At 49.2% G+C, this 27,483-nt stretch overlaps 1 protein-coding gene across 5 annotated transcripts in view; it reads right to left on the bottom strand.

Moving 5' to 3' along the window:
- Positions 1–23,728, bottom strand: part of MTM1 (myotubularin 1) — a gene marked incomplete at both ends in the record, with an annotated part of 48,640 nt that extends 24,912 nt beyond the window's left edge. For 2 of the 5 annotated variants that reach the window (XM_084259297.1, XM_084259298.1), the window contains 6 exons: positions 1,418–1,501; positions 5,583–5,684; positions 7,659–7,769; positions 19,425–19,519; positions 21,265–21,340; positions 23,663–23,725. In XM_084259297.1, coding sequence (XP_084115423.1) covers positions 1,418–1,501; positions 5,583–5,684; positions 7,659–7,769; positions 19,425–19,519; positions 21,265–21,340; positions 23,663–23,725 — 531 coding nt within the window. Of the gene's footprint in view, positions 1–1,417; positions 1,502–5,582; positions 5,685–7,658; positions 7,770–19,424; positions 19,520–21,264; positions 21,341–23,662 lie in introns of all 5 variants that reach the window. The other 3 variants (XM_084259300.1, XM_084259296.1, XM_084259299.1) reach the window with 3 other exon arrangements.
- Between the last annotated feature and the right edge of the window lie 3,755 nt (positions 23,729–27,483).

Genomic DNA, 27,483 nt, shown 5'->3' with positions numbered 1-27,483 from the left:
AGGTACAAATAACTTAACACATAATGTTACAGAAGTCTCCAAAACGCGCCTGAGGTTTGAGTGGTCCTTCTCGAGAGCTGACCCATGACGGGTCATTCAAATGAGAGGCGCAAACAGCCTTGGAAAACTCCAGCATCTACAGCTGAGTTCTGGAAGTAACGGGGTGCACTACAGCACTCGTGCGCTCCCGCACCCCCTTCTAGGGCATCGATTCCGCTCATGACTCTGCACACCACGGATCCGACTGAAAAGGAAACTGGCCTGGGGGCTGGCAGCTAGAGGGGCTTTCTCAAGCCCAGGGCTCTGCGGCTTTACTTAACACTCCTGCCTTTCCATAGAAAGTAGCTGGTCTTGACGGGATCCTCAAAGGTCACTCAACAAAATCTCCCTATTATTTTAAGAGCTTTGTAGACTGAGAGTTATGAAAAAATTCACCATAAAACTCCTAGCTGTCCTCAAAAGGGACACACCCGAGACCCAGCAGGGTCGCTGGCTACAGAATATGCACAGGGGCTTCATAAAGATGCCCCAAGAGACCTTTGTCCTTGAGCAGCAACATGATACCAAGTCTCCTTCCTTCCTTTCTTTTTTTTTTTAAAGATTTATTTATTTGATTGATTGATTGATTGATTGATTGATTGATTTATACAAGCACTGGGCACAGTCAGAAGCGCAAGAGGGTGAGAGAATTCACCAGAGCCAGAGCGGGGAGCAGAGCAGGCAGACTGACGAAGTACACTGCTGAGGGGAGCAGCGGGCGGCAGGAGAGGTCTGCGCGCCATGTGGGACCCTCCTCTGGTGGCCGGGGAGCAGCCGGGGATCGAACCGATACTGCAGAGGCTGCGGGCAGCCTCGCAACCCAGTGCTCAACCGCTGCGCCACCGGGGAGGCCTCCTTCCTTTCTTAGAGCAAATAAGCATGTACGCGGGTGAAGTTTCCCTAAGAGAGCAGTGAAGGCAATTGTAATAGTCATTCACAGAAGCTTTCTCAGAAACCTCATCATTACAGAAAAAGCTCAAATTCACTTGGCCCCATAATATCATTGATATTTAACCGTCAGCTAGTTAAACCTCCAAATATACCAATATACAGCAATAGCAACTCCCAAATAGTCAAGCAGGGAAGCTTGAGAGTTCTAGACCCCCAGTGTGTGCTCATTTCATGAACTACCACCCCACATAACTGCTGTTCTTCATGGAAGAAACAGAACTGTGGCGTCCGGCCTCCAAGGCAGCTTGAAATGGTGAAGGAATGAGCTAGTAGATTACATCATAATAGAGAAATAAAATAAGCTATTTTAGACCATGCCACTGAATGCATATTTAGCAAGGCTATTACTGATTCTCAGAGAGTGTGACCAACAACGTATCATGGCCATGTCTGGGATCTGCCATGTGCCACGCTAACTGTGACATACCTGCCTTCTGTATTCTTCAACTGGGTCATAAACTGTCCATCCATCCACGTTAAACTTTTCTTCATTTAAAAATGCAAATATTGGCTGGAAAAGGCAAAAAAAAAAAAGGAAAAAAGAATTTCAAGCTCAGTGCGAAGGAATTAACAGTCCACTAATAGTATACTCTGCTTCACCAGATTTGCTCACCATAAAATCATAGCCCAAACTGAACCTTTTAACAAATAACCAGGAAAATTTAGACTAGACTTACGCTGCTTTCTACCTTGAATAGTAATTACTTTTGAAAACTCTATTTTCTATGGCTACAGACATACTTATGCATTGTTTTGAAAGGATGCGCCATAAAAATCAGATTTCCAGATTAAAATATGTCTGTGGATTTTAAATAGTATCAGCAATTGATCAAGTAAAAGACACCCCCCCCCAAAAGAAAGAAAATTCAGGAGTGATTTTTAAAGAGGGTGACTATCTCAAAGGAGCACAATGACGTCTTTAAAGACGTTCTCCTACACTGCAGGGCCCCATTCTGGGCCTGTGGGCAGCTGCAGACGGATTCTGTCCCAGGCCAGACAGGACCTTTGCCCAAAGTTGGCTGGTGATCAGTGCTGGAGGCAGCCCCCCCTCCCCCGCCCCATGGATCTTGTGTAGGGCCTGGTCCTGTACCTGGCCCGCAGCAGGCCTGCTGGCACTTAGCCAGGTGCCACTCCAGGCAGAACCCGCCCCACCCCCACCAAGCCTGATCCCAAGGGCCACATGGACACAGCAGACCCTTCGGGAGTCTGGGCTAAGGCTGCCTCTGATCCTGATATTCCAGGGCTGCTTTACTTTTTCTGAAAGTTATTCTGAAATGGTTCACAAGCCATCATGAAGAAATGTACAGGGAGGGCCCGGGCACCCTTCACTAGGCCTCCCCGATGTTGGCAGCTCCCAGGACTTGAGTGCAACCTGAAAGCCACGAAAGGGACATTGCAAAGGTCGCTCCAGTGGGCAGCCCGCCTTCCAACAAGCAGGCCTCCTTTATTTGGCTCTGCTGTCAGCACTCGGGCATTTCATCAATTCAGAGTCCTACCAAGCAAAAGATTCCTTGCACTAAGACTTAAAACAAAAGACAATCATGTAATTTTCCAGGATTAAAAATAATACAATGGAACATTTGAAAAATGTTAAAGGACAAAACTGACATGAAAATCTCCAATTTCACACTAGGTGTAAAAGCAGTTTAGACAAAGAGAATGTAAATTGTCATTTTAATTTAGCTACGTTTTACCACCAACGTTGTACCTTGGAGGGGTGCGGATTGTCTGAAATAACAAGATTTTAGCTTTCAGTTAATTAGCCTTATTTTTACATGACCCTATATAACTTGTGTGGAGTTGCTTGAGACAGCTAGATCAAATTTGTTTTCATTTAGTAGAATCTGTAACTATTGAGCAATCCATGAGTCTCCTTCAAGGAGGGGGCGCTGTCTGTCACAGAATTAGGGTCCCTACATCTCATGAAGGCCCTTCACAGACAGCTTCCTCCCACCCAGAACTTGCTGTCTCGTGTTTCAGAACTGGGTGTTTGAGAATCAGACTCATAAAAATCAAGTATCATTCAAAAAGGAGACAGTTACAGAAGAGAATCATCTCCACAGCATTCGGAGGGCTGCATGATAAGCTCTGCAGTGCTTTCAAATGATCTGGCAGCCACTCAGTGACACAGCCACAGACCGGGGTGATCCTCAGGAAGATCAGGCCCTTCTTATGAAGCAAACAAACTACAGCTCAGAAAACCTGACCTTAAACATTCACTACCTACTTTGTTTCTGAAAGAATTTTGCAATGTTTGAACAGGAATTTAGTGAGCATTTTCTCTAATTTGATTTCTGAAATTGAAGACATTTGCCTTTTTTAAAGCTTCCATCTGCCATTTAAGGGAGCAGCGATGTCAAATTACCTCATTTTCATCTCACAGATTACACACACTTAAGAAACAAGACTCCTTCCCATAAAGGAAGAAGATGCTTTCATTAAAGTAGGGGAGAAAAAGTCTAAAATTTTAGAGAGAACCACAGGAAGCACTAAAATCTGGCAAAGTTCATCATTCTGAGTAACAGGTTCACAAACAAGTGATTTCAGCTTAATCCACGTGATGACAGTGAGCTGCTTCAGGTAGCTGCATCAAAGTACTGTAACCCCAAAACTTGACTGAAGGCTCATAGGTCGAAAGCAGCTACCATGTAAATTACCATTTAGACTTCCATTTGTATAAATAATTCCCCTAGTTTGCTTTCTACCACATTTCCTGGGGAAAATGTTTTAATATTCCTGGGACACTATTACTTTTATGTATAAATGTATTTATTTATTCAGCAAAGGCCCACAAAGTACATTTGAAATGTCATTTGAAACCATTTGGAAAAAGAGCATTCTTTACACTCATCTACAATCAGAACCATTGGAGGCTGACATTTCTCCGGGTCACCCACTGTACCTCTTCTCACTGTAATTCTCTCTTCTGGCAATTTTGGCCACATTTATGAAAATGCCAATGATCACGTCCAGCCTACCAGACAAACCCCTCCTCGGCCGGAGCGCCAGGACTCACGCAGCCACCTGCCTCCTGCATGGCTCTGTCTCCAGGGGCTGGCCTGCGGACTCTCACCACTCAGCTGACCTCCAGCAGAGTGCACTGCCTCCTCTTCCTCCCTCCTATCTGGGATCCCCAGCCCGCCTGCTGGCCCCGCCACCTTCAACCCGGTTTCGTTATCCAGGCTGGATTCTTCTCTCTCTATCATCCCATCTGTCTTCTTAACTGTATTCAGTCAATCAATTAATCCTACTGATCTTACCTTCTAGATCTTTCTCGAATGTCTCTCCTATCCCTCTCCATTGCCCCATTTCAAGTCCTCATCAGTATGCACTAACAAAGATTCCCTGAAATGGAATCCTGACCCCTGTCGCCCTAGTCATCTGTTTGACTAGAAATCTCATCATGTCACTTTCCTGCTTAACCCACTTTAAAGGACCCCCTTGTCTTCAGATAAAAAGCAACGCTTTGCTGTGAGGGCATGTGAGGTGCTACAAGCTTAGGCCCGGCCTTCCCTCTCAGCACCATCTCTGGCTGCCACCACCTTATTCCTCCCACACCACCCAAGTGTGCGACCTGCTCTCTCCACACTAGCATACACTGCTCCAGTTTTCCAAGAACATGTCTGCCTGGCTAACACTCCTATTCATCTTTCAGGATGTGCCTCCTCTAGGAATCCTTCCTGGACTTAACACCCTTGCTTTTTGTTCTCTGGGTATCCTACACAGGTGCATCTGTATCGTATGCACCTGTGTGTCCCCATCACCCAGAAAAACTGCTCCTGCAGATTGATACTGTAGACTGGGGGGCTTAAATAACAAACATTTATGTTCACTGCATTGGAACCGGAAAGTCCAACGTCAAGGAATCAGTACGCTGGGGTTCTGACCAGGACCTGCTCCTGGGTCCTCACATGGTAAGAGGGGGAGCTCAGGTCCCTTCCTGTGTCATCACAACACTAGTCCCTCATGGGGCTCTACCCTCCGACCTCACCTAAAACTAATCATCTCCCAAAGGCCCCATTGCCAAATGCCAAAACATTGAGGGTGACAGCTTCTACTTGAGAGACTATGGGGACACGAATATTCAGCCCATAATGTGGGCCCTCTGTGAAAGGCTTCAAGTGGAGAAAGACAAGTAAGACAGACACCGTCTTTAAAGGAGAGGGACAGGGCCGCCTGACCAGTGCCCAGGCAGAGAGCAAAAGGCCTGTGCCTGAGGCTGCAGACAGAGCTGTGGGCTCAGAGGGTGCCAGGCTACTTCTGGGCAGGTGGCCCTGCAGGGATGCTGGAGGCATCTGAGCAACCTGAGCAGGACGACAACGACTTTGGACACGTTAGCAATGACAGCAAAGGCACAGACAGCAGCCAAACCCAGAAGGTGTGTGGCTAGCAGCAAGGGCGGCAGCCTCGGGAGGAGACTGCAGGGACATGGGGCCTCTGTGGGGAGACAGAGCCACCTTAGCAGTGACGAGGGAGGAAGTGCGATGGTTGGGGCAAGGGAAGGAGAGTCAGAACTGGGAAGCTCAGCGCAGGAGAAAGGAAGGAGGAGACACCCAAGAACCTGCCAAGGAGAGGAGGATCCTGGAATTTACCAGACTGTGGGCCAGGGGAAAGGCGTATTTGGTGAGGATCTCAAACATGTCCCTTCTGCTGTGGCCTTCCTGCTTCAATGCGAACCTCAAGTTCCTCATGTCCTGGAGGGTGGAGGAGAAATGGGACAGTTGAGTCTTCACAGAAAGTCATTCTCATTAGCAAAACAGCCTTCTTTCACCTCAGGGCGCACGGCTCACTTACCTGAGAGGACAGTTAGCCAAGATTACAGAGCACATGACATTGCTTTGTGTGATATTTTCAAATGTCCAGCTTAGCATGCGAACACGCCCTTCACAGTCAGGAATGCAAAGACAAAGCAACCCACGCTACAGAGAAGACAGAGCTAGAACTCACTCTGTATGAAGAAAACCACGCCTAGTCCTGCACGTCATCCTCTCTATCTACTTTGACAGTTTTCTGCGATCGCTTTAATTCCTAAACAGTATTTTATTCACAGAGCTTTGTATCTGCTATCAAATATAATCTCAGAATCATCAAACATGTCACACAATACAGATGCGACCCCCTCATGCTTTTCCTTTAAAGTCAGTTTCAAAAAATTAGCAAATGATTGGCATTCCAAGCTCACAAACAAGTAACGTCATGTATTTTTATTATGCAATTTCACTTTCAGGGAGTTCCATAAAAACCACAAAAAGTGCCCCGTGCTGGTAATGCCAACGCCTCCAGGAACTGAACATTAATGCTCAAAACCAAATTACGCAGGCACCTTCAGAGAGGCAGCTCTGCAATAAGCAGGGAAACCTTTTAGACTGAATCCGGGCAAAATAAGCCCCTACCTTTAGTATCAATTTGTATTACATAACAACATGGATAGCATTCTCTTATTTTCAAAGCTGGAGTTTTTGGGGTGCCTCCAGTTAATCAAGGCACTGTGACTAAGAGCTGGCCAACCGTTAGAGCCTCCGCATGGGGAGTGAGACAATCAGGCCCTGCCCTCTTAGGTGTCACCATCTTCCTATTTTTCAAAGCCCTTTTTTATTTATCTTGCGAGCTTTCTTCACACTTAAGTCTTCGGCATGAAGGTCCAGCAGAGGCCTTGCCAGCCACAAGTCACCCCAGAATGCAGGCAGCAGCAAAGGAAGAGCAGAAAAGAGGACTCTCGGGGCTTCCAGCGAACGCCCCACAATCGGCCACTGCATATACAGACGGCTGCCCCGGAACCTCGCCTGCTCCAGGGGCCTGGGCATCCATTTGAAAAGCTAAAACCAAAACCCAATTGCCACGTGTTCCAAGGAAATGGGATACTGGCTGCTGGGTCATGGTGCCAAACGCTAGTCAAGAGGAGGAGTCATCATTTCGATGATTCGAGAGTTTGCGGTGGGTACGAGGAGTCTGGGAGCTCAAAGACCCGCGGGGGACCTCCCTCCCAAGGGCCTGGGCTCACATGACGACTCGGTGGCATCATTCTCTGACTGCTCTGCCAGAAACTGAACTACTTCTAGATAAATGTTTATTCTGGTCTAGCCAGGACTCCAACAACTACTTGTAATGTGCCAGAGCGCTGGGCTTCAGGCAACTTCTCACTATGTGACTCTGATATAATTACTGCCGCATCTTGCCAACGAGAAAGTCAATGTGGAAGAGACGACCGCAGCTGACACGAACTGCAAAGTCCCCCTGAAGTCAGAGTCTGACCTGTGGGAACGGACACCGGGGAAAAGCTGGTGGCACAGGCGCCTCGGAGTCAGACCCTCAACCTACTGGCGCCCGTGCGAAAAGAGATGAAGGAAACCCCCACCACGGACCTGGCACTAGACCACAGTTCGGGGTCACCCCAGGGGGGTTCCAGTCCAACCTTCGGGGCCTGGTCTTCAGAGGTGATTGTACTGTTGGATTTGGGGTAGAACCCAAAGGTCTACATTTTTTGTAAGCTTTCCCAGGTACCTGGGACTGAGAACCATTGAGACAGATGACCTCCTGGTCCTTCCAGCTCTTTCCAGGACTGGACATTATAGATTATAGTCTTTGATTTTTTTTAAGCCTACATTAATTTTTCATTCAACACTAATGTGCCTTTTTTTCATTGTGGAAGGAAGTACTGGATCTCTTACTTTACAGGTAATATCTAGCCCATAGGAGTTCTCTCCTCTACTCGTTGCGCCTCCCATTTTTTCAATTCTTGAGATCACACCCAGAGGAACATCAAGTATCAGAGTAGAATCCTGTAATGGACAAAAATACAAAAGTCAGTATTTCCATCAGTTAAATAAAAACAACAAAATCATATCAAAGCAATCGTATGCTTTCAGGGCATTTGCCTCGGTCCTTTTATCGGTTTCTGAACAAAAACATGGCCTACACCACACATGAAAGCGAGCTTGAGAACAGTCAGTTGCGCAACCCAAACACACGCCAGCAATGGCCGCTGTGCTCTGCCTACCGAATGAAGACTGGCCCCCTCGGTCAAAGGCCCGGATGACCCTCCAGCTTGCTCCACAAGCGTCTCTCCCACAACCGTCTGTGTTCCAGCTTACGTTGTGTCTAAATCAGGCTATGTGCTTTGTAGGGGACAGGGGGCTCTCTTTGTCTAGGATGAGAGCTCTTTCCCAACTTCCAACAGTCCCACTGTGGCTTAAGCTGAGCAAGCTCCACCTCTAAAGAAGCTTGCTTCCCAGTGAGATCAGGCAGGATGGACCACACTTCCCGCTTAGGAGCTCTGCACTGGCTCAGACTGCGATTACACCCCTTCCTTCGCTGTCCTGTTGCCACTACAGCAGAGACAGCTCCACAAAATGGGTGGCACCATGTTCCCCACCCACTTAACTATGGGTGCAGCTGAATGGCCAGGCGAAGCTCTATGACACAGAAGGGGGGCAGGCGGGCTCTGGACACACAGAGGGGGACGCACAGAGGAGAGGCACGTGAGAAGTGGGCGAGCTTGCTTCCTGGCTCTGCACTTGCACCCGGAGCTTGGGGGACTTGGAGAAGACACATGCAGAGACACATGGAGGAGAGACCGGGGGGGAGGCAGACAAGGGCAGCCTTTACCTTGATTTGTACCATGACTTTGTTCTTTTCCTTCCAGACTGGCCTGGCCCATTCTGCCCCTTTCCTATGGGTTCCTGCCAGAAGGTGCCTTAGACTTGTGGCAAGCTTTTGGGCCCTGGTGGCCCTGCTTTGGGCCCATCCTATTTGACTGGGCATTTATCCACTAGGGGATGGGTGACGTGGGGTCTTTTATTGGGACACAATATCCTCTCCTGCCCTCCACTTCTATGCACAATAATTCCATTGAAGTTCTTTCACACCAAGTATGTTTTGTCTTTGTGCACATAGATGGCTGGACCCCATTAGAGCCCGCAAGCTTGGGGGTCCCAGGGCTGCCCTCTGTCTGCACATTAACACCATAACGTGGCATAACAGTGCCCCCACCTGAAACCGAGCATCTGAAGCAGTGTTATCAGGCACAGGAGGAGGGCCTGAGCACAACAGTGCCTCTCCACTGTTTTGTACCCAGGCTGGGTGCCAGGGACCCAAAAGACAGCTGGAGTGTGGGATCACCAGTGCAGTGACCCAATCTCCTGGCACCACGGGCACAGCAGCTAGCCAGTCTGGAATGCCTCACCTGTGCCAGGTACTGCGAGAGGGGCTCTGAATGCGTCATTTCACTTTACCCCACGACCTTTGTGTAAGTGAATCGCTCCATCTCCACACGTGGCCTCAGGGCTATAAAAAGCACTGGCAGCTTGCTTAGTAAATCCTGGAAAGATGGAGATGCAAAGCGAGGCCTGGGGGCACACATTAAAGGGCCATAAAAAACAGCCCTGCTTCTTGTGCTGTAATTTCACTCTTAAGCGCGGATTTTACAGCTGTCGTTCATCAGGAGAAAAAGCCACACGCCTGCAGATGCTCACTGGAGCCCAAGGTGGACAGCAGGGTGGAGAAAATTCCACTTAGTCAACTCAATGGACTAAGCATACAGCTATTAGAATAATTATGGCACATGGAAAAATAAGTTGAAGTGGAGAAAAGGAAAAAGGCAGCACGCGAAACACACCGCCACCAGCTACCAGGGAAAGACGGGTCGCGGGGCAGAACGGGAGAGGCCACGCTGGCTGCTTAATCCAGACTTTTCTTTAAACGCTGTGTTAAGCGACTTCGAAAATAAAGAAAAAATGTGAAAGATGTTCAGTGAATTTTTTGTTCATTGACAATATGCCCTTGGAGGGGGGGAGATGTAGATAAAACAGTTTTACCTTAAAATGCAATTAAAAAAAACCAAGCATTTCTTTGTAAAATACGAATATAGCATGAGTTACACAGAAATTCAAGGAGTCTATGGCTGGAGGGGGCAGGATTGGAACGCTGCTCAGAGGCACACACGAAAGAGGGGCCATGCGCCGCCCGGAAGCGTCCCAAGGGCATTGTGCCGAGTGGACAAGCCAGTCTCCAAAGGGCATGTACTCTATGAGCCATTCGCAACATTCTGGAAATGACAAACCATAAAGGAGACCAGAGAAGTGGCTTCAAGGAGGGTGAGGGGAAGGGGGCTGGGCGACTAGGGGTGCCGTGGGAGAGTTGTGGCAGCGGCAGGGCGGCTGTGTGTTTTGACTGTTGGTGGCAGTTACAGGAATATAACGGGGGCCGACCGTCACAGACCTGTGTGTGTAACATGGAAAAACAAGCAGAGGAAAACCTGGCAAATTTCAAGTGTGCTCAGAGCCTTAGTTAACTCTTTGTGCTAACCAACTTTCTGGTTTTGACAAAACGGGCAGTTACTGGAGAAGCTCGACCTCCCTGCAGCATTTTCTCAGTTCTTGAGAGGTCACAATTCCCAGATTAAAAGTCTAAGAGGGTGGCCATCAAGGTGTAGAGAAAAGAACACAAGCCCCAGAGTCAGAGCATGCTGACTCGGAGCGGCCCCGTGATAGTTAGTACCTGGATGGCCTTGGCAGCCATTGTATGTCTGAGCCACATGACCCTGTAAAGTAGGGGTGGCCAGAAATCACAGGCTTTGGCCCCGGCCCCTGGCGTGGCGCGGGTCACAGGTGCCAGCTGTCATTACAGCCAAGACCATTTCGGCCTCCGCATGGCGAGCACCTGCCGGGCTTTCTATTTGTACCTGTAAGGAGGCGTTTCTTAGCTGTTGCCATGGGGTGGGGGGGGTGGGGGGGCGACACCTCCTGATGCGACTGAAAGCCAAAGCCAAGAGGAAAAAGCAATGCCCAGTAGCTACGTGCAGCATGCGTGCCTATCATGATGCGCCTACTTCTCTGTATGGGCCAGTCATTACAAACATCCAGCACAGTCTGTTACCGCGCCCAGATTGCATCGCGTCTGTTCAACTAAATTCCTAAATGCTAGGCTTAGGCCTAAAAATACAGAAACTAAATAAAAGTCCAATACTCTAATATCAACATGGAAATAAGAATACAAAAAGAAAAAGCAAAAATATTAAAAACAAGACGTGCCTTGCTGGGAAGAATCAAAGGTGCTCTGGGTTTGGTCCCCAGGGTCAGCACAACCGTGACCCCAGCCAGAGACGTGAAGAACACAGGGGGGCTGTGAAATGGACATTTTCAGTTTTAGGCCCACTGGGTGTGAGGTCACAATAAATGAATCAAATGCAAAGATCCAAGAGGTCGCAGGAAACAAAGAGCTGGAAGAGCCCCCAGAGGCCCCTAAAGCTCGAGATGTCCAGAGCAAAACTCGGGGCAGGCACTTCTCTCTCCAAACGACATCTTCCTGCTCAGCGGCTGCCACTCCATCTACCTGGACACAAAAGTCAGCACCCCAGAGTCATCCCGGACACCCCCTTCTCCATTATCCTTAATCCAGTCTCCCATGTCGACCTCCTAATCAACGTCTCCAACTCTCCCAGCAGTTTCTCTGCCCTCAAGACACAACAGCCTGGGTGACCTTGTACAAAAGCCAAAGCTGATGCCCTCGTTGCCCCACTTCAGCCACTGTCAAAGGCTCTCACTCTCAGCTCTACAAACTTAAATCCTTCACAGGGTGTACAAGGCCCAGGTCTGCCCCATCCACCTCTTGGCTCAGCCCTCAACTGTCTCCCCAGCTCCAGAGGGCCACGCGGCCATCTCTGCATGGCCCCTTTTTGTCACAGGGCCTCTCTCATGCTGCTCTCCAACCCAGGCCCCGCCAAGCACCTCGAGAAGTCTGACTCATTTTTCAGAGCACACTTAAGCATCGTTTTCTCAAGACCATTTCCCAGGCTCCTCAAAATTCTGGCCTCCTGAGCTGTTCCAGGCGCCTCTCACCATAGCTCAGGGTTCTCTACTGGAGCAACTGCCAGGTTACTGGCTGCCAGACCCGGTAGGACTAAGGCTGCACGAGGGAGCTGGCAGGACTGGGCTGCAGCAGATCCCGGCCCCTGGAGTGCACTCCACCGGTGCTCAAGCTGGCCGGGGTGGAGCAAGCTGGGGCCGCAGCTACGGAAGGAGGCGAGAACAGAACTGGTAGGAACAAAACCTGAAGTGCAGTGAAGGCAAAAGGCAGAAATGCGACAAGAGCCTCGATGTTCCGAGGAAAGGACATAGAAGGAAGGCATCATCACCCTGGGGGCCGCTATGGAGCTGAAGGTCAGGGGACTCGCGAGGCCGCTGCCACAAGCAGTGACAGGGGTTCCAACAGGGAACTGAAGCCACAGCACAGGAAGTGAAGGAGTCGCTGCTCCGGAAGTGGCAGCGGCAGGCATCTGGTTTTCGGGAAGCCTGGCGGAGTAGAGGAAGAGCGAGGAGAGGAGTGTCAGGGAGCAGGGATACAGGAGGGGGCTGGAAATTCAGGAGCCTTGAGCAGAGGAAGACAAAGCAGCGAGGGGCCAGAGGCTGCAGAAGAGAAAGGAGGAACTCAAGCAAAGGGCGGCGCTCTGGAAGAGACTCGAGCTGGGAGCAGGGGAAGGGATGGGTGAAGGCAGATGCGCTGCGCTGCCAGGAGATGTCGGGAGGTCAGTCTGAGATTCAAAGATGTGCCAAAGCAGCGGTCAGACCCCTTCTGAGGTCTGCAAGCTCGGAGTTGTGTGAAACGAATTCATTCCATCCACTCCGCTACTTTCAACTCACGTTTCTGGAAATTACGAATGGGTATGAGAACAGGGAGCAAAGGAACCTGGGGTTTCAGCAGAAACTGCTTTCTAAACCTGCAAACAGCATTAATCTTGCAGCGGCAGCTGTTTTAGGACTGGATGTTTGAAAGAATCCGCAGAGTGTGGAGCCTGTGGTCCCAGCGCGGTTCTGCTTCATGGACGCAGAGGGAGGCCTTATTACTGTGCTCACTTTAGCATTATTTCACCTCCTTTAAAAGGAAGAGATGCCAGACGCACTAGGCAGAAGGACCTTGAAAAGGCCAATCCTGAACTGTCCCCACAGTATTTTCTTGAAATGGAATGCTTTTTGTTTGTGCTGGGAATGAGAAAGGAATTCCGGTCTGGCTGTCCAATGTCCACCTTCGGCTCCCTTCTGGGTGCTGGGTGAGCACAGCCAGTTATGGTGACTATGGACCCGAAGGCACCAGGCTGTTAGCTGCTCGGCGCTGGGTGCCACGATACCTCACACCTGTCAGAAGCAGGTGTGTGAGCCACGGAGGCTGATGGCCATGTGGGCTTCCATCCAGCTCGATTCTCCAAGTCCTGTCTCTCTGCTAGTAAGTAAACCATTAAAAATTAAAGGAAACAGACCCCATCACCCTGCCCCCTCACAGAACGCCTTTGCTGGGTAAGCTGACATGGGTGTTGTGTCTCTACCCGGGGCCTGAATGGTGTTCCACGACCGCTGGCTCGTGCTCTGCCTGGAGAACTGAATCACTATGCCTCTATCTTTTAGAGAAACCTTCACAATAAATTTCTCCATGAATTTAATCCAGGAAGAACATACTATTTCTGACTTATCACTGAAAGATGAAATGTATATTGTGCACGTTTCTCCTCTCAGCAGCAGTGCTAATCCTAGAAGCAAATTACACTGCAAAGGGTTATCACCTGTGGAGCAGAAGGTTTAAAAGCTCCCCATACTCCGGTCCCTGTCAAGGATGAATGCGTGGTGTGACGGTGAGAGACACCAACTTTTGAAAGGCGGAGTCCCTGAGGCGGGGGGGATGGGGGGAGACCCTCACAGATGTTTGCTTCTTTCCAAAGTTTATCTTACCTGGGCGGTGGGCCCACGGATGTTTGTGGATTCTTTATAAACTTTATCCTAAATATTTTCCAAATCAATTTTAAAAGTGAGTGACCAGTAGAGACGGGGGTGGGGGGGGTGGGGGGGCAGGACGGCCATGTATTCTAGGTGGAGAAAGCAGGAAGCGAGAGGGGGAAAGCACAGGGCTTGTTGGGGGTCTGGACACTGAGAAACACCTCAGAGTGTGAGGACAGGGCCCCTGGGGGAGGGAAGACAGGTTCAGTGGTTGTAGAAGCTAAAGAGGGGAGGAGCCCCCCCCCACTAGGGTCTGTCTTAGGGAACTAGAAGAAAGGTGTGGGGAGAAGCTGCAGGTGGCAGGGTCCAGGAGGCCGCTGGAGGCTCCTGGGAGATGGGGCTGGGGTGAAGAAGCCTTTGGCTGCGATGGGCAAATGTGGAGATCACTGCAGAGAAGGGTGACTGGAAGAAAAGTAGCACCGCTGACAGAAACAAGAGGGAACCGGGAAGAGCGCAAGTGCTGGAGAACCATGGCTTGGCAGGATTCTGGGCCACCAGATGAAGTGGAGGGAGCTGCAGCAGCCAGGAAGGAAGGAGGCGTGGCCAGGCTGCCGGCCCGGCCTACCTACAGTGTCAAGCAGGCAGAGCTGGTGCAGGGCTGGCCTGGGCAACTCTCAGGAGCTTTGCAAGTAGACAACTGTGGAGAAGTGACAGAAGGCAAGGGGAGCAGGAGGGAGAGAGTGTTGAGGCCAGGGAGCTGGAGAAGCTTCCAGCAGGAGGGAGCAAAGAGACACCAATCATACTCATCCTCCACAGAATCTGTTCTCCCGGGGGCCCCCAGGGACCTAAACCTGAACCTTGTAACCTGTACCACCCTCCCTTACTTCGAGATTCTTCTTGCAGCAGTTTTTTTAGTGCTCCAACTGCCACTGCCCTCTTCTCCACTCCTCTTCTTTCGCTCCCCACCATGGACAAGTGTCCATGAGCCCCAGGGTTCTCTCCTCAGCAGAATCTGTGTCACATACTTGTCATGGTGACCTTGGGCACCAACAGCACTTTACTGACACGCTCACAACCACGCCCCAACTGCTGCAAGACTGTCCTCCTTGGCGAGCAACCTCCCTGCCGCCCGCGCAGCAGCAGGTCCTTCCCTACGGGCTACGTCCCCTGGGCCTCTCAGCATCCGATTCCTTTCCTGTAAGATCTCCTTCCAGGGAGGGGAGTTGGTCCAACCATTCAGGCAACAAAATAAGAGACAGTCTCACCTCAACAATCCCCTTCAAATCCCACCTCCAAGCAGCCCCGCTCGTCCTCCCATCTCTGCGCTGTTCCCTCGCTATCCCACGGTGCTCTCCCGCTGTCGATTGTGGAGGCCCCTAGCACTGACCCAGACAACTCAAGTAACATCCTGGTGGCCTTCCCACTTCCTGCCTCCCCCTGTCCTGACCCACCATACAAGCTGCAGCTCTTCTCCTGAAACCTGCACCTGAGGTGGGCTCCGCCCGACCTGGGACCTCCCAACTGTGACCTGGGCTGGTTGAGGCCAGCCCTCCGCTGGCCTTATTCTTCCCCTGGCCTGCACAGCCCTCTGCACCGGCTCCAGCAGCTCCCTCGGCCACCTTGCACATCCATGCAGACGGCGCCCTTCTGGACGTGGAAACTACCTGCCATGTCCCTCCCTCTGTGGCCCCTGCTGGCTGCGGCAGCTCGCCCAGTCTCAGCAGCGATGAGTCATCATCGCGGTGACTCATCCTCGTCCTGAGCTCAAGTTACCCAGCCACTGCAGCTCTGCCTAATGACTCCATGATTAGTCAGTCTCTCCCTGTCCCTCAGCGAGCAAAGCGTTAGCTCCACCACAGTGCTCACTGAATGTTTCCGGAATAAAGATAGGAGTGCAGGGCTGAGCAGAGGGTTCGTCTGTCCCGCTTATCCGCTACAGCGCCTGGACCCGGCGCGCTCTGGAATGGCTCTGGAAGCCCGCAGCAGTGTACCGGATTACAGCTCGACCCCGAGCCCAAGTCCTGAGCATCCTCGAGGTCAACAGGTAGCGGTGGGATTTCTGAAGCCCAGGAGCAACAGTGGGATTTGAGGTGTCACGATTTAGTAGGGCCCAAGCTTGGTTAAACTGTGGGGACCAGGTCATTGCCCTCTAAGGTACACTGGCAAGCTGGGAGTTGGGCCCCTCCTGAGTTCTCCCACCGAACACCCGCTACAGAGCACCTACTGTCTCCCAGACATGGTGTCAGCTAGGCACAGGGGGCCCCCTCTAAGGCCACAGACAGCAGCAAATCAACAGGCCAGAAGCCCTTCTGTCAGCACGCCTAGTGGCGCGCCTTCACAAAGTGCTGCAGGTCCGCCCGCAAGCACAGCCCGGCAGCCCTGCCCTCACAGGGACCGCCTGTGGGAGCAAGCAGCAAAGCAGGCAGAGAGGAGACAGGCCAGCGCTCAGGAGGAAACATGGATGGAGAGGAAGCGTGGCGGGGGGCGGTTCGAGGTCAGCTCGGCAGGCAGGGAAGGTTTCAGGGCACTAAGGGCAGCAGGCATGGAGACATGGAAGACGGCCGTGGACACACGAGGAGGAAGTGACTTCAGGGAAGCTGCGGAAATCTCCAGAGAGGACTATGGAAGGTGGAGGGAGTGAGAAGAATGGTGCCAGAGAACAGAGCAGCAGGGCCTCGCCTCGTGTGTGGGAGAAGGGAAGAAGGAGCTTTGGAAGTGAGTCTGGGTTGGGGGAGAAGTGGTGTGAACAGAAGCTGGAGAACCCAGAGGATCGATATGCCACAGAGGGAGAGTGGATTTTACTCTGTGGACAACGCGGGAACTGACCAGCATTCTAGAGGTGAGAAGCCGCTCGGCCTCAGCTAGGAAGGATCAGCCTGAGGCAGCACACGGGGCAGAGCAGAGGCCAAGTCCAGGAAGGAGGGCCGTGGGAGAAAGCCGCCGCCGGGTCCATCTAAGGAAACCAACTGGCCTGGGCGCCTCCGAGACTGGAGAGCTGGCGCCGAGTCAGCCGCACTCCCGGTGCCGAGTTTACTTACATACCTGAGACCAACAGGTGTCCGCTCTGAAACGCCCGCGAGGTGACGGCTGTGGGACGCACACAGCAGCCAGGCGGCAGTGGCACGCAGTTACTGTTCTCACTGCGGACTTTAAGGAAGCAACACTGCGACGCCTGTGCAGGAAGCAACACTGCGACGCCTGTGCATCTCAGCTTCTGCGTTGCCACTTCAGCTGGCTGTCCTTACCTGCCGCCTCCTGCCATCACCTGCGAGCTGCCCTACTGGACCAAACGTTGTGGTCAGCTGGTCAAAATGTTTAAGTGAAACTTAGTGGAAGCAGAAAAAAGTAAGTGGTCGGTATGCAACAGGCATTTCCTTCACCCAGTCAGCGCTAGCTCCGTCCCTCCACGGGGCCCCAGGAAGACCGGACAGCTTGCTCTGAGCTCCCCCGTCTATCAAAGTAACACGAGCTCATCCCAGGGGACAGGAGGAAAGCCCAGCAAGTGCAACTGCACGCGCCAGCTATCGCAAGTCCTCAACCCTTCGGCGTTTCCTTCCAGCAACTTCTCTAGACTGTTTTCACTCGTTCAACAGAACTGAAACCACACACCGCATACACGGTCTTGTCACTGCCACAGCTGAAATAGTTTCCCCAGCTCATCCTCGGTGCCGGCGACAACGCAAGATGGAACCGACATGGCAGGAGACTCAACAAGCCACGCGCTCAGAGCAGGAGGCGCCATGACAGCTTTCATTCCAATTGTTGATCTAAAGTCTCACTCTGCCCCATGTGGCCATGGAAGCTGCACAGAACGAGTCAAACCTGCTCCACGGAAGGCACTTGGACTGTGCCAGGGCAGCTGTGCTGCGTCTCCGGGCAGTCTTCTTTTCTCCAGACAAAGGGGCAACTTCCATTTCCATCACCGCTCATGTGACGGCCCTTCGCTAGTGCGGCTCCCTCCAGCTGAACTGTCTCTTCTCTCGTTTGTCATGTCCCTCCTAAAATGTGTCACCCACACTTGAAGGTGACACTTCAGACCACACTCATGTCTCATTTTGTCTGGTCACTAGACTGCACTTTTGTTAGCTCGGCCTACAGGTGTATTAAGTAACAGTCACGTCCAGCTACTGAGTCACACACATGTGGGCCCATTAAGGGAGCCTCCTCCAACCTTTAGTGAGATGACTGGTTTTTATGAAGTAAATGTTATCTACATGCAACGTCATATTAGTATCACCCCAATATGCTAGCTGAGTAAGATCACCTCTACCTTGATTCTGTCACCCAGCACGCTGCCTTGTTGGTTGCCATTTTCCACATATCAGCTGTGTGCGTTCTAGGGGTCCATCTGCGCTGCATCACAAACACTGGGGAGGGAAAGCTCGCACAGCAAGACCACAGCGACCATGCCACCTAGGTGGCGTCGAGCCTTTAACTCACAATCTCTAACTCCACCTGCATGTGCCACCACCTCTGGCCTAGGTTTCTTCGTCAGGGTCTGACACATGCCTTGATACACTCAAGACACATGGCCGTAACAGTCCCAGTGCCTTCTTTCTTAGGTGCTTAAAAATCATGTTGAAATGATTAGCGATTCTAGAATTGCTGTCAATTGTTACAAAGGGTAGACATCCAGCTCACAGCTGTTAATTTCCAGAATCTTCTTTCACATTCTGCAAAACCAGAACAGTTGTCCTGCTCCAGTCTTACTGAGAAGGCTAAACAGATCTGTATAAATAAAATGCCCAATCTCATCACCTCGTGGGTAGCCTCTGCACAGGACAGAAGCAGGCTGCCACCACTATGGCAATAGGACTAATAAATAGCATTTTTAAGCATCTGGACACAATAATGAACATATATAAAAATGATCAAAAGATGCAAACTAATCTAAATTAGAACTACTGTCAAGAAGTGGTGAGTACAAGCACTAAGCTCATCAGATTCTCCCCAACAGTGTCATGGGTCCACTGTAGACACTGACTCTGGGCTATGAGTCTATGTACTCTGGTGGTGTTGATCCTGCTTAGTCCAGCCCATCAAAATATACCTGCCCCTTCAGGCTGACCAAGTCAACGGCTACTCAATCTACCCCAGGTCCTTCTGTGGTGGCCAAAGAGGCTACTCAGTCTTCCCCTTGTGGAGCATCTCTTCCCCATGTCATTGTTTCAGCTATGGAACATTCTTGAAATGCTGTGGCAAACATTTGTGGATGTGAAATGAAAAGGGAGGGGGGCACTAAGCCATACCATGGTCACCCTCGTTTTAAACTGCAACCTGGGGCTTTGTCATTGAACACCTGGAAAGTTCTAGAGCAGTGTGCCTTCATAATTCACATTAGCAGCCTCCTCTGTGATGTTTTATGAAGGACCACGGCCAGCCATTCTGATGAAGTGTGACAAGGTCATCCGGGGATTCTGTTAGGTTTAATAGCTGCATCTCATCTGTGCTTCTGGTAAAGAACCACTGTTCTGCTTCAAGCTAGCACCTGGGGACTGTCTCCGACCCTGCTCTACTCTTATGAGGGACAAAACTTATTCTTTAGTTCACTCCATTCCCTATGCATACAGGTGTTAGTTAAACGAGCTTTGCAGAAGCCAAAAATTAAGAGTCGACAAACAAATCTATTGGCCATGTTAATCTGATCTAGTCAATCGCGCAAAGTAGAAGAGAAAGAGTTTAGCAATATCTTTAACAGTTAGGGTCATCTTTATGGTCTTAGAGTCTACTTACCATTTCCAAACTTCTTAAATAAAGACGATAATTTGTGATGTAAACTCTTCCCTTAATGGGGCCATTGAAAGGACATATGTAAATAACTTCTTTGTCTATTAAGATAAAAAAAGTACCCTAAAGTAATGGAAATATATACCAAGATACATAACAAATGGCACTAATATAATATAAACTAGTTGGCTAAGAATAAGTACAATTTAAAAAGTCAGTGTAAAGGTGCAGAGCAAGCACTGGCCACATCACTGCATTACTGTGCCCGGAGACATCGGTGCAGTGAGGGCACAGATGGGCCCCATGTCACCTCCAGGCCCTGCTGGTGCTCCTCTGAGCCTGCCCTCAACGCCAGCACCCCGAGGGGAGGTGTAGCATCTGGAAGGGGAGGTGAAGGAGAGCACGCACTGCTCCCCCTGGGGTGAAAGTAACTGGAGCTCCCTCAACCAACCTGATGGACAGGCTCGTGAAGTCACCACCAGGTAGGGCTTGAGGTTTGCCAGCCTCTAATCTCTAATCACACCAACATCGTGTTTTTAATAAATGAGTATCAAGAGCAGAGATGTTTCTATAGTCTAGTCTTTCTATTTTAATAGTCCAGAGATGAGTTTAGCTAGATTCATCTCACACATGTTAGTGACATAAAACAGATGGCCATGAGAACAAGACATCTTTGGAAGACTCAAGCATAAGGAGAGACTAAACCAGGAGAGGTCATTTATTATGAGAAAAATAAATCTTTCAAGGATGTCCTTTAATGTATTAATGGTTTTCAGTGTTGTTTGTTTGTTTTTGTACAATGTTGAAATCTCTTTCTCCTTGGGTGCTAAATGAAAAATACCCAGTGGCTACTCTTGATAATCTAGTCAGTTACTCCCTTGGTTGAGGTTCTGGCACAGACACAGAAACCAAAACTTGGTGTTTTCAGACTACCCAACGTCAGGGGTTCTCTCCACTCTGATCCAGTCACTGGGGGAGGGGGGGGGCACGGGCCAGCGCTTTCAAGACTGGGCTTGGTGTGCGAGTCTGTGACATGGAATCCTTTGACTTGGTGCACCGTGTCCACACCCTAAATGTAGCTAGAGCCATGATTCAGCCATTTACACCAGAGCCCAGATCTTATTAGACAAAATGAACGCAAAGGTCCCCCACACCCCGGCAACCGCCACATCACTGGGTACAATGGGGATGTGAGAAGGTGGCGACCCTGATATACAACATGAACGCCTACCGCATCAGCACCGGCTGACAAGTGCTCATGCTGCATTCTGTGTTCTTAAGCCAGAATGCTCTGGCCCTTCCACAGGGCATTCCTCTTACTATGAACTTACCATGAAAAATATGTCAACAATCAAAAGGTTACCTCAATATTATTAGGCTCAGTTCTGTGGCAAATGAAAGATACTTTAAGCCAAGACGCTCTCCTATCTCTCAAAGAAGAGACTATTCTGACCATAAGCCCGTAAGTGGATCATTTTAAAGCACATGTCACAGGCTGGCAAACCTGAATATCACTGTGTTCTTAAGACCTCAAATGGTGAGTGCTTAGAGCGACAGTAAGTGACTTTTAGGATATAATCCACATTTTTTTCCCCACAATAATTCTCATTTAAAAAAAAATTCTCATTTTTTAAAAGTACAGAGAAAAAACTGTCCCTATTGTGGATATCATGAGGCTCTTCAAAAAGCTGTTCACCCAGGACACCAGCATGGTGCTATCTCTAGAACGCTCTTAAGCAAAACCAGCCAGCCCCGCCACACCTGACTTCTAAAGTCACAGGGTTGGGGGACCTGGCCCGCTGGCCCTCTCATCCAGTTTCAGACCTAAGCTTCACAGGCCTCTTACCGGTAATTCGCGTCTCCCCCGGAAGCCGAGGGACAGCCTCTCCGAGATCCTGATTCACCCCCTCTCTGGAAGAAGTCTGAAAACAAAACAGTGGCTTCAGAAGGTGTTTAAGCAACCCCAAACACACACTTTTTTAAAAAGAAAAAATATTTACCAATGTAGAAAACTCAAACTAAAAAAACATGACACAGTATCAACATGATAAGTTTTAGCCATAAAAGAATGTGAACACGCTTAGTAATGTTAATTGTTAAACAACCCTTCCAAGCATTTCAGACAATTGACAGCATTCAGGAGAGTGACAGAAAGTAAATACCACTTGGATCTAGAGATACACAGAGGCTGTGGCAGCTTTCTTTGTGATATTAACTATTTAGTCACCTGTTGTTAAGAGTAGCAATGAAAACTTCATCTCAATGGGGTCTTATCCGGACAATAATACACCAGCCTTATCTGAAGAATAATAAGCCAGTCTTCTTGCAAAGCCAGAAATTAACTGTCACTCCCAAGCGGGTTTCTCATTTTACTAAGATCCCTCACACGTGCAAGAGCAGGTAAGAGGAAGAGGTGGTCTGCAAACTCCAGAGCTACCAACACACCTTCCTCACACTGCTTTACTCTACTGGCTTGAGAGCCATTCCCAGGCAGGTGCTTCCTGCCACCACCGCTGTAGCTCCGCCAGGCAGGCAAAGGCAGCACCGAGCCCCAAGTCCAGTCCCCACAGCGAGCCATGGCGGCTGAGCACCTGGGCAGGACGCGTGCAGCCTACTGAGCAGCCCCACGGGACCACACACATCATTAACATCTGTTTGAGCAGAAGGTTTCTCAGTCTTCTTCCATTCATTTTTTTCTCTAGTTGTTTTCCAAAATCTCATGGCAATCACTTTGTGTGTGAAGTTAGCAGTACTGCCCTCACAGGGGCTTTGTGACTATTTAGTGAAGCAACGTGCACAAGCACACTTTTGTAAACTCACACAGATGAGGCAAACGTGAGCTAGTAAGAAACAGGGGTAATGAGAGCTGTGCGCTGAGGTAAGATATAAACCACCAAAAGGGGGTGTGTTGCCGGATTTTGTGCTGAGTTTATCTTCTCTGCCTGCACAAAAACAAAACTTTCCTGTGGATTTCCAATCTGTGCTAGTGCTTGGACGTAAATAGGAAGGGAAGGAAATGTTATCACCTTCGCATACCACTGCCTGTTACTAACTGAAACACAAATACTGAGCAACTCGATATACAGCATATACTTTTGGGGGCCACATTTCTGGGTTGGGGTGTGGGGACGCCTAATAATCTAAGCACAAAGTACAGGAAGTGAGTATACTTGAAGGACACAGGGTAGCAAGGGATTAAGCTAGGCCACACTTAAAGTGATGCTACACAAGGACTTGTTGAAGTTACTCTTGCATTTAGAACTGATTCTTGTGCCATCACAATATTAAAAAGTAATAAAATTTATGTAATGTTGGGGAATGAAAAAGGCAAACATGAGCAAAAGCAGAAAATATGAAGGGAAAGATTGAGGGACATGATAACACAAAAACTGTAATCCTCTGTTTCAAAATCAAAGCAAAACACCATAAATATAATTGAAAAGTCAACAATAAATGAGGCCAAGGACTTGTGATGTGTAAGGAGATTATCATAATATCTAAAGAACACTTAAAAATTAATAGGAAAAGGCCCCACCACAACGCCCAAACACCACAAAAGGCAAAAAGGTGAACAGGTACTCCACAAAACAAACACCAGTGGACAAGAAACACCCCCTTTTAGCTTTAAATCCTCATTATTCATCAGGGAAACAGAAATGAAGCGACGCCAGGTGGACGAAGGCTGCTTGTGCCAAAGCCTTACAGGGCCATGGATAAGGATGGATAAGGCACATTTTAAATGCATCCCTTTCAATATATACTTCACATCTCCCTCTAATTACACAATTTTCTCCTCGATACAGTAAGCCATCTTCTGTTAAAGTCAGATACGTGTTGATCAGGCAACTAGTTTGTCGTCATATACAGAAATGAAGCCAATGTCTCAGAAGGTGTAACGGCCAGCTCAGTGGCCTTGCCTTCCAGTCTCTCAGCAGGTTTTCAGGTCAACAGGCTGGCAGGTACCATCAACGTAACATCTGCAGTAGCTCACAAGACACAGATTCTCGAAAAATTAAGTTTTGTGAAATAATTTACAAATGCAAAACTCACCACACAGAAGGCAGTCAGTCTTTTCTGGAACCTGGTAGAAAACCAAACAAAACCACGTGCATCAAAGTATTTAGGTTATGGGAATGAATGACAAAATCAGTCATTCGTTAAATCCCAAAGGGCTGCCTAACATTCAAATAGGAAAAGAGATGTGCAGAGACAGGGGTACAGATAAACTGGGAAACTCAACTTACCCTCTTAATAGACTCGTTCTCCAAGGAGTGTGAATTATATTTCGGGGCTGGTGCGGAAGCCATACTGGAAACCCTAGCAGGAAAGAGAACATTCAGCATCAATTGAATTGCATGTGATTTCAAACAGCAGAGACATCTGAGTCTTGAACACTGTGACTGAACAAATGGTACTTCACAGGCCCTGTTTGCACAGGAGGCCCCTGTGGGGGAGGGACCCCTGCGGGGCGGCCCCACACAGGCCCTCAGGAGAGCTACAACAACAGAGCAGGCGGCCAGGCGCGCAGGGGCCCAGGAGGGCCCGCATGCACTCCTGGTGTTTGTGTTCTATGTGCCAACTGCTGCCTGCAGCCCCCTGGTGCTTGACTCACTGTGCAGCATCCACTTTGCACGCTCAGTTTTTGAAGATACTTCAAGGCAGTCAAGCAGAGTGACAGAAAGGGTGGACCTCTGATCACAGACTATTTTCCCTTTCAGAATTCTGTTTTCTCCAAATTATGGCAATCTAAAGTGGCATGGGTTTAATGGAAATCAAATTAGCACAATTTGATTTAATCAGTATTTTCTAGAGACAGTATATACTTCATTTAAATAATGCATATTCATCACATGAATGAAAGCATCCTATTCAGAACATACACAGTATCATTTTAACGCAAGGATTAATTTAGACTTGTGAAGATTATAGCCACAACAGGAAACTAAATAAAATACTTGGGTTTTTCATTTATGGAAGCTGATGAGACAGAGGAGCTACAGACGAAGTCACTGGGAGTTTGGAAAGTGCATCCAATTCAGCCAGGTGGCTGCGGGCCTTTGGGGGATCGAGTGCCTTCCAAGCTGCGCAGCGCTGTCCCTGGCCCTAAGGAAGGTGACGAGAGGCGGCCTGTACCACCACTGAGATGAAGAGGCAGAGAGATGGCCAGGTGAGGACGACCGTACAGGGGCAAGGCTGGGGTCACTGGGGCCCTGTCTGCTGGCACACAGCTGGCACCCATAACTCTGGTGAATGAATGGCAGGTCGTGTGCAAAATCCACAATCTGGTGAAACCCCACCCACTGCAACCAGGGGGCTCCTGCTGAGCAACGGACAGTGAGGGACAGTAAAAGCATTCTTGACACGAAGGGACAGTCCACTTAAAAAAGCTGAAACTACTATGAGGTAGCACAGCCTAAAATTAGAAATTCCTTTTAAAAAAGATTAAAGGATGTTAACTTGAAACTAAGTGAAACTCAGAGTAAACAGTACAGTGTGCCGTGAAAAAACTCTTATCCTTGAGTTCAAATCCAAGCAAAAGAATGGACGAGGTGGACTAGGCAGAGCAAGTGAAATGTGTTTGCCCTGAAGTTCCTTTTCTCCCCTAAACAAGATTATATATTTGGGAGGATTTTCTTTAGTAACAGCACGTTGTAATAATCAGATACCTTAATACTGGAAACAATAATATAAGTCAATGCTCTCGAATAAACATGAAATGACCGCCAAGTCAGCGTTACACGCTGGAGATGTGGACACACAGGCAGCCAGCGTTCACCTTCCCGTTCCTGTTTATAAACCATTGAAGAAAGATGCGCCTTCCTGTTTCCCCTCAAGCCTCATTAAAATAGCGCAATTTAAAATGAAGTGAATATAACAGGAAAGTCCTCCTTCGCCCTGACTTTTAACTACCACAGACAGAACTCACACACTATCAAGTCACCCTGTTTAAGTCTGTGCCTCTCTGGGTTTCAAAGTCTATCCACAGAGGAGCGCAGCCAACACCCCAAAGCAGAAGCCCATACCCAAGAGTAGTCACTCATCACTCCCCAGCGCCCAGCCCCTAAGCTACCAGGAATTTGCCTTCTCTCTGTACAGACTGGTCCGTTCTGGACATTTCACAGAAAGGGAACCATAGAATACGCAGTCCCGGCTTGTACTACCGCAATTCGGGCCACACCAGAAACTGCTAGTGTTGAAAGGTGGATCAAACGCAAATCTGAGAGACCCCAAGGTGCAGGCAGCATGGGCCAGAGCATGACGTTCCCCTTGGATTCTCGTCAGTGAGACCTTATTGACGCATCCAACGGATCCATGAACCGGGCAGAAGGCCGCCCAGCGGAATGGGGAGAGTAAATGGGGGAGCAACTGCCTTCAAAGCCCGACCCCACAGCTCACTGCTCAGCCTGGCGCAGGTTATTTAACTTCTCTGGCTTCGGCTGCTATTGTCTGTATTTCACGAGCATCAGTGGGCAAGACGAGTGCAGCAATACACAGGAGTGCAGCCCTACACAGTGCCCAGCGCACCGGGTGACAAATTACTAGCAGAGGCTCGTTACTGAATGCTGATGCCAGCACCACCGCTTCGACCACTCTGTCCTGACCCTGCGAACACCGGGAAGCCCATTAGCTACTACAGGACTAGTATGTGGCCTGGGGTAACCTAGTTATCAAGCTTCTCTTTAAAAAGTACATGGAAATAAGGTCTCAAATAGGCCATGGGGGGAAGTTGTAGACAATGTCTAAGCGTGACAAGCTCACAACTTCACCGATACAGTATCTGTAGGTCTAAATGCTGTCCAGTGATAACTAGAAGTCACAGTGAAGTTGACAAAAGTCAGCTACCCCACCCCCTAAATATCAAGTTATAATCCTTTTCATTAAAAAAAAAAAAAAGAACAACAACATTGAATTCGGGCTTACCTTGGCTTTAAAGTGAAAACTGCAGCTTAATTCCCTAACCTTATGCTGACTATAGGACTCTAACCAAAAGTAAGCTTCTATCATTTTTGAACGTGAAAAAAACCTCTGTGCCAACTTAAGCCCAATCCTGCCCCATTACAGAGAGAGAGAGAGCCAAGAAGAGCCAAGAACTGCCAGGAGAGCCTGGAAGGAGGTGACCAGGCCCTGGCCTTGGCAGTTAATGGCAGGGCCAGCTCTAACCTAGGAAAGGGCACTTCTGAGTGGTCTCTAGCTTGAAAGAAACCAAGTCGGATACCAGCCAAGTTCAGTACAGAGGAGTTTTCCTAGTTTGAGACTAGGAAACACATTCAGAAAATGCAACTCTTCAAGGCAAGTAGTCTTTGCGGCCCCAACTCCCTCAAATAAAGTGGCATTATTTTAATAACGGGCATTAATAAACCAAATTCTCAAGTCACAACAGAGCCTTAGTTGTGTCTCTCTCTAAATTCAAGACAACTACCCCCAGGTGTGCTTCAAGTCTCATGGAGCCTCTGTGTCGCTCTGTCTTTGCCCTGTCCCTTCTCTCCCTGCCTCCTCCTCTCTGCCTCGGACTCTCTCCTTCTGGCACCTCCTTCTACCACTTACTACCTTTAACGTGTTACAACCCCCACCCCGCCAGAATGCAAGCCCCCACCTGATGGAATTCTATACTGGTGTAGCTGCCCAGCACCCAGCATGCACTTCGTGGGATTTGTTAAAGGAGCAAATGAACTGGGGCACTAAAGACTTGGCCGAAGACCTTAATGGTATTTACCCAATAGTTCACTGAAGTCGGAAATTCGTGAGAGCTTGGGAAAAAGGGCAGAACCAACCCTGAGCTGGGTAGGTCTTGTAGGCCTGCCGCTCGGGGCAGGGGGATGGCGGCGGGTTTATACCATATATAAAACGTTTATATAGACATTTCCCACCGAGGGCATTTCTGGTGACATACCAGCACCTCTTCCTCACACCCTTCTTGCAGACTAAGAAACTGTGTTCCCTTCCTGTCGAATATGAAAACCAGGATTCCACAGCACACCTGCAGCAGACATAACTAAGCACTTTCAAAAAAAACGCAGAACATTGTTACCTGACTTGAAAACCCTAGAAGCAGCAGAAGTAGAGA

The sequence above is a fragment of the Talpa europaea genome (assembly GCF_964194135.1).
Source record: "Talpa europaea genome assembly, chromosome: X".
Taxonomy (NCBI): domain Eukaryota; kingdom Metazoa; phylum Chordata; class Mammalia; order Eulipotyphla; family Talpidae; genus Talpa; species Talpa europaea.
The sequence above is the reverse complement of the archived record's forward strand: the minus strand, read 5'-3'. Positions and strand labels throughout refer to the sequence as shown.